This window comes from Eptatretus burgeri, chromosome 3 (assembly GCF_056783735.1).
Source record: "Eptatretus burgeri isolate ZD-2024b chromosome 3, Ebu_testis_v1, whole genome shotgun sequence".
Taxonomy (NCBI): domain Eukaryota; kingdom Metazoa; phylum Chordata; class Myxini; order Myxiniformes; family Myxinidae; genus Eptatretus; species Eptatretus burgeri.
In genome coordinates this window covers 129,047,595-129,055,094 of record NC_140963.1, presented here as the reverse complement: position 1 = coordinate 129,055,094, position 7,500 = coordinate 129,047,595, and the positions used below count along the sequence as shown (strand labels likewise).

At 40.5% G+C, this 7,500-nt stretch overlaps 1 protein-coding gene across 2 annotated transcripts in view; it reads left to right on the top strand.

Annotated features, from left to right (window-relative positions):
• NCAPG2 (non-SMC condensin II complex subunit G2) overlaps positions 1–7,500 on the top strand; it is a 261,538-nt gene that overhangs the window by 229,562 nt on the left and 24,476 nt on the right. For both annotated transcript variants that reach the window (XM_085875556.1, XM_085875555.1), the window contains exon 27: positions 4,325–4,415. In XM_085875556.1, coding sequence (XP_085731682.1) covers positions 4,325–4,415 — 91 coding nt within the window. The remainder of the gene's footprint in view (positions 1–4,324; positions 4,416–7,500) is intronic.

Here is a 7,500-nt window from a genome sequence, read left to right as displayed (position 1 = left end):
CACAAGTTGTATGCACGGTCTGCGATCGTTGACAGACGTCAACACATGCTACTTGTAAGTTAATCATAAGTTGAGACATGCCGAGGTAATGTTTAGCGTACCCGAAACTTATTTCTAACTTATGATTAACGTGTTGTTGGCACGTTACGCGATCGTTGCCACACATCGACAGACGTTACTTTTAAGTTACTCATAGGCTGAAAGACGTCGGTATAATGGATCGTCCTTGCGTCAGCGTCCACGGCCACGGCCGGGACACTTATTTGCAGCATTCTTCAAACTTTTCTTCGGCATGACGAGGATGTTCACACTTCAATATCTAGCTTGGCTATGATTCCAATTGTCCATCGCAGCGTCTATTTAAAATAGTCGAGTTTGAGCGTTTTAACACGTTCAGAAGAAACGCTTCAAATTTCAAAACCCCACCGTCAAAAAACAAAGGCGAGTGACAGCAATTTAAATCGTTCATTGTAAACAATGAAAATAGCTGAGTGGTACAGTTTAAAAGTCGTTGAGTGTAAAAAAAATCCAATTGTTGAGCGCAAGCGTCTACTTTCAATAGTGGAGATGCAGCCATTTGAATCGTTGAGTGGCAGCCTATGAATAGCAAACCCCACGTCACCGGCAAAGATAAACTGCCGCACGATATGGATAAGTTAGGCTATCGTTGGGCATAGTTTGTGAACGCCGGCTTCACGATAATTATTCGTTGGTATATCGTATCTATAAGTAATCAAAGCGCTCTATGCACATTATTAGTTCATTGTGCATTTGTCCAACCCGTAAATGAATAAATAAAATGAATAGACCTAAATCGTAAAAACAAGCCATAGCTCATTGTTAAAAAAGCCCCATAAAAAATTAGCCGCGAAGAACTTCGAACAATGGTGAAAAGATGTCTCCTACCCGTGGACACACGGACGCAAGGACAATCCATCATTACCCACACCCTCCCCCTCACACTCACCTACTACTGCCAACATGAACAAACTACTACTAATACTAATACTAATACTGATACTGTTACTGCTGACATGGACATCGACTCAAAAAGGACTCGAAAACACTGTTGGGTTCCCCTTTTATGAGCAGCATTTTTATATACCAATTCCCAAAACCGCTGGGAACACGTCTTTATATGGCAGTTGTAAGCTAGAAACACGTTCATTTATTTTTTTGTCGACCGGAAGACGTCATTGGAATACGTCTACATACGTCGATGTGTGTTGGGACTACGTAAAGAATTGGTTCAAAGCACGTCAAACATAAGTTAGAAATAAGTTTCGCGTAAAAAAGACATTACCGCGACGTGTTTCGACTTATGAGTAGCTTATAAGTAGCCTTTGCGGACGTGTGTAAGCGTCCATATATCGTGTGTAAAACTTATCCCCATCGCATGCGGAACGTGTATCATATGCCGAGTACGTCGTAAAATTTTGAACATGTTTAAAATTTCTTGACGTACTCTACTTACTACGACGTATGATAGCGTGCTTTAGCGTTCTACTCACGTATACCAAACTTACTCATACCGTATTTGACGTGCCCCAACGTTTTAGACACATTTTTCTTAGGTCGGCATACGCTGGCAAGATCGCCAAGGTGTGACCGCGATATTGTCACTTCCATTTCTACGGCAGTTATGATTCGAATCGGTGTGCGTCAGCCTTTTAATAGGCTACGTCACGACATCGTCGGCGATGCGTGCAACGCGCTATGCCTAAGTTAGACTATCGTTGGGCATCGGTTGTGTCGGCCGACAACAGGTTCAGCATTCGTTGGTATAAGTTATCTATAACACAACGAAACGTTCTGTGTCCGTTACCAATGCGTTATACATAAGACCAAGTCGCTATGAATACGTCCGAATCTTTAAAAAAAAAACATCAAAAGTTCAACGTAAGACAGCGTTTCACATACATTTTAATACGTTGCCATCGCTGGCTTGCTAAATCGTCAAGGTGTGACCGGGCCTTTAGTTTGAATGCTTTTATACTCAATTTTGATAATGGAACAAATCGATGAAATTTTTGAGTACCGGCGATTGTCTTCGCATTTTCCAGTCTTTCTTTCAATTTCAGTTCGTAATCCTCAACAATACCAGGCTGTACATTGATGAAGTGAATTCCTGGAATATTTTCCGTGCAAAATTTCATGATAGCATCGGAAGTTAGGATCACATCTGCGTACGGGCGTTGGAGGCTAGCTTTTGTTAATAACCTCTTTACAGTTCCGCCTAACCCGTCACATGCACTTTTGCCATGTGAAGTGGCAAAAACGTTCCACTCAGCATTGATTCCAAAGTCCTCCAAATGAAAGCACAGGTTCAAAAAATTATACTTATTTTTATATTGTCCCGCGCATCCATCAAATGTCTATGTACGTCATGATTTGGTTGCATTTTTACGACCTTTGAACTTTGGCCGAAAATAACTCGAGAACAAAAAATACTACCCCTCCAGTTTTTTGATATGTTATAGTAGACAGTATGAACTTTCATTTTCATGCAAGGTCAGGTCAAGGTCACGAGGTCTTCAAGGTCAAGGTCAAATGTCATGTCCAAAAATCATCCAACCCTAACTTAACTAGATTGACGAACCAATGCTGGATTTGCATTCTATGGACAATTACCTTTCCAACGACACCAAAATAATCGAGATTATTTTACGCTCCGTTACCATGACATGACAACGGTAACGCTCCGTTACCATGACAACCCTTGCTCTCATTATTATTCCTTGTGTTGTGAAACGCCGATCGAAAAAGGGCGGACCTCCGCATCCGTGAAAGAAATGTGTTAAAATGTTGCTGGAAAAAGGGCGGGCCTCGGCGTCCGTGAAAGAAATGTGTGAGAACGTTGATGGAAAAAGGCAGGCGTCGGCGTCCGTGAAAGAAATATGTGCATACATGTCTCTGCCGTAAAGAGAAAAAGCTTCCCATCAGAGAGAGGATCTATTCTTTACCCTTCTCAATGCATCACATTTAAAATCTCATTAGACATTGGTATGGGGCTAATCTGAACATGCATTTAAGGAAATAACTGTCTGAGGACCTGGATGTGTGGATGCATAAATCAGACCAGATTCTGAAATCCGTAACAATATATATATATATATATATATATATATATATATATATATATATATATATATATATATATATATATATATATATATATATTAAAAACAGCCTCAGTCTTTGGCACATCACCAGAAGCAAGTGTCACAACCTGAGCCCCAGATATCTTTGTGCAGTTGGCTCAGCTCAAGTGCCGAACTGCCACTGTTGCTGGTCTTCCTCTCAAAATGGAGATCAACATGTCGTAAACACATTCTTCTTTACACTGGACCTGCTCCATCGATTTTGTTTAATTATTCTGTTGAGAGTGTTTAACCCTCTCTTTGCTCTTAACCGGAAATTTATGCCTTGCAATTTTGATTGTTGAGAAAGCTTTACATAAACGGCTTCATCACACCTGCAGGGACATAACTGATGGTGCATGCACTTATTGGGCCAGGAAGACTTATCCCACCTAAGATTTGTCCCAAGGTTCATACAATACACTACTCTTTATTGATTTTGCTCTCTGAATCATCCAATGTGATGACGTCAGTTAATCGATGAAATCCCTCCTGACCCTGGGTGTCTGAGGGAGTGTTTCAAACCACTTTATAGTTGACTCATGACTGTGCCAGAGTGGGTGGAAAGCAACATCAAAGCTGGCCTGTCCACTCTCTGGATGTGTTGTATCAACAGGCTTGTAAGCAATGATGGGGGAGCCATGATGGCATTTTCAGTATGCAAAGAGCCACAGTGGGTGAAGGCCTAAAAACTTTCAGCACTTTTGCAGCACACCAAGCACCATACACAGTGGTAGTAATGTTTCATAGATGAGCCAGGAGAGCCTTGAGGGTATCTATGGTGCTGCAGTGGGTACAGTTGGATGAACCCTGAGCGCGTTCACAACACCCAAAGCGGCACTGAAGTTCGAGACTCATTCAATGCTCACTCTGAATCTCTCACCAAAGTGTGTTTGTCTGTGTGTGTTTGTGCTGTTTCCATACTCCAGCTCTCCCTGTTCTCGCTCTCCCTCTTTGCTGTCTTGCCCTTTCTCCCTCTTCCTCCCCCTCGCCGTCATTTCCCTCTCGAATTAGTAAGTCAAATGAATTACTTTCTTTGTAATGAGAAATGGAAGCTTATCTTAATGTAGTTTTTTTTGCCTTTACTGCCTTACTGGTATGAGTGGTTGTTCGAAATTTTCTCTCAAGGTATTTTTTTCTGTCAATCATTTTTCTCATTTTCTCTCTCTATTCCTTGTTTTCAGCTAAACTACAGCACTTAGACCTCTCTGGTCTTGTTGAAACTATAAAGAATCTACTTGAAAAGAATGAGTGTCCTGTGGACAGCTATGAGAGGTACCTTCTGCTGCACCACACACCCTACCAAATTAATATAGACAACATTGTAAACTGGTTCTTGTTGTCATTATGCTTTCATTAACTTTATCATTTGTCATGCTTTACCCAGATATTATTATGCAATTATACCTTAAGTTGAAGGGGAAAAAAGCAAGCTCAAATGAGCTAAGATCCTCGTCCTCTTAATGATGACGTCATTGTGATGTATCAGGTTTGTGATAAATTATCTGTGCTATAATGCCCGGCTTAATTCCCGCAAATAAAATTCAAACAGCTTGCCGAGTTTTGGAGATAATGGAAAAGGCGATTTCCATTAGCGGCGATATTATGACGTCAACTTTTTTTTCTCGGAAGAATTTCCAAAATCGGAGATGGTTACTGCCTGCGCGTGGGATTTCTGCATGTACATGGCAAGTTTCACGAAGATCCGATGAAAACTCTGGGTTGTGAAACAAAAAATGTCAAAAAACAGGAATGACGTCATAAAAATTGATATGACGTCATAGTGATGTATCATATGTGCGGTAATTTATCTCTGCTAATGCCCTGTTCGATTCCCACAAACAGAATTCAAAAAGCTTGCCTAGTTTCGGAGATAATTTTTAGGCGATTTGCATTAGCAGAGATATTTTGACGTCATAACTTTTTTTTCTTGGAGTTATTTTCAAAATCGGAGATGGTTACTGTCTGTGCAGGGTATTTTTACATATATATGCCAAGTTTCAAGAAGTTTCGATGAAAACTGTAGGCTGTGAAACAAAAAAGTCTACAAAAAGAAGATGAAGAACACCAACGTGAGTTAGACTTAGAGATCCTCCACGAGGATCTAAAAAAGCATATGGGGAACATTCAAAAAGTTAGATGAACAAAATGCAATTGTCCAAGATGCACGAAGTTTTTTTTCAATAAATCTTAAAACATAAAAATAGATTTTATTTTGCAATATAATGCACTTTTATTTTACAATTTTTTTTTTTTTTTTTTTAATACAATATAAAGTGTAAATATACAGTCAGCCAAATGCATCGAAGGAAAAGTGTCCCGACATGGCAGGTGTTCTTTCATAATTGGGAAAATAATTATGAATAATGACAACATGCAAATTTATGGAACAGGTAAGGCATTTATATATTAATATAAAATTGCATGTACATCTGCAGAATAACTGACCAATAAATCTACAAAATATCAAAGTTCATAAATGCACATCAACCCGACTCGAGCACCACAGCTTGACATGACTGACTTCTGTCAAGCTTCTTTAGCACTTCCATGCATTCTAAGCTGAAGATATTCCTCCCACTCTTTGCTTCTTATCATTAAGCCAGTTTTCAATCCAGCTAGCTCCTCCACCAGCTATTCCACAAACCCAAAGCTAAGCTCAACTTCTATGTCATACCTATTCAAATTGCCATCTGAGTGTCTGGCCACGAAAGGATATGTGTGTGTGTTTGTTTGTGGGGTATGCTTACACATTGTGTACGCATACGAACCGTGCTTTCCCATTGTCTCAGGTCGCTCACCTGTATTTAATTTTTCATTTATTTATTTTCATTACCTCCGAATTTTGGTGAAGAACCAGATCCGACTACGAGAATTTTTTTAAGTGATTCTTCAACATTGAGAGATGGAGCCAAAAATGATGTGTAGCACGATATCTCAAAATATTGTGGACGGATTCAGACGAAACTTGGTGGACATGTTGGGTGCGTCACAAGGACGAAATGATTCGATTTTGTTGGAGATCCGAATCCAGATCTGGATACGAGAATTATTTCATTTTTAAAGCGATTCTTCACCATTGAGAGAGAGGGCCAATAACTATATTACTGTATAGCACGATATTTCAAAAATGTATTGGGCCCGATATGTTCTCGTGGATCAGGCATTACGTGGCGGAGGTCTGCACTCTACCGAGTGCCATTCTCGTTTATTTAAATTTTCATTTACGGAGGCTTTCTGACAGTTCTGTGATTTTTCCTGGTGTATCGGCTTTGATGCCCATCGGCACAAAAAATTACTGGGCTTCCCCATTGTCTCAGGTCGCTCAACTGCACCTTTCTTCATTTTATTTATTTATATTTTCCTTTTTGGATGTTGTCTGACGATTGTGTGATTTTTTTTTTCCCGGTGTACTGCCTTTGTTGTCCATTGGCTCGCAAAATTTCAGCTTTCTGCATCACCGGAAAGGTACTGATCTTTAATATCAGTCAGTGCGTCAGTGAGAAAGAGCTTTATATTGTACTCACGTGGTGTGCTGACACATTTTGTAAGTGGACGAACCGTGTTTCCCCATTGTCTCGGATCGCTCACCTGATATTTGATTTTCATTTTTTTTTTTTCTTTTTTTTTACATTTTCAGATATGAATGTTGAACAACGATTCTGTGATTTTTTTTTCCCCAGTGTATTGGCTTCGATGTCCGTTTGCACACAAAATTACCGTGCTTCCCCGTTGTCTCGGGTCGCTCACCTGAATATTTTTTCATGTATTTTTTTTCATTTATTTAAATTCTCATGAATGAATGTTGTACGACGATTCTGTGATTTTGTTTTTTTCCCCATTGTATCGGCTCCGATGTCCGTTCGCAAACAAAATCACCGTGCTTCCCCTTTGTCTCGGGTCGCTCACCTGCATTTGATTTTTCATTTATTTATTTATTTTTTCATTTATTAATATTCTGATGTATGAATGTTGTACGATTCTGTGATTTTTTTTTTCCTAGGTGTACCGGCTTCGATGTCCATCAGCATGAAAAATTTCACCTTTCTACGTCACCTGGAAGGTCCCAATCTTTAATATTAATATTGTTGCGAATTCGCGCCTGCCGGCGTGCGAGCGGCCACGTAACTCGAATCGCGGCACGTCACCCACTGGACGGACAATTCCGTCGTGACCCTCTCGGACTAACGCCGGGAACTAGTAACGGGTGGGCCTTTCGGCCTCCCACGATCATGCCAATCGGCCCCCCGCGTGGGATAGGGTTGTTCGCCAAATTCGACCTACCTAAGTACCCACACGGAGGGTAGACCGGGCGATCGCACCTCGCCGCAGGTCGGCCCCGAACACGGGCCACTTAAGC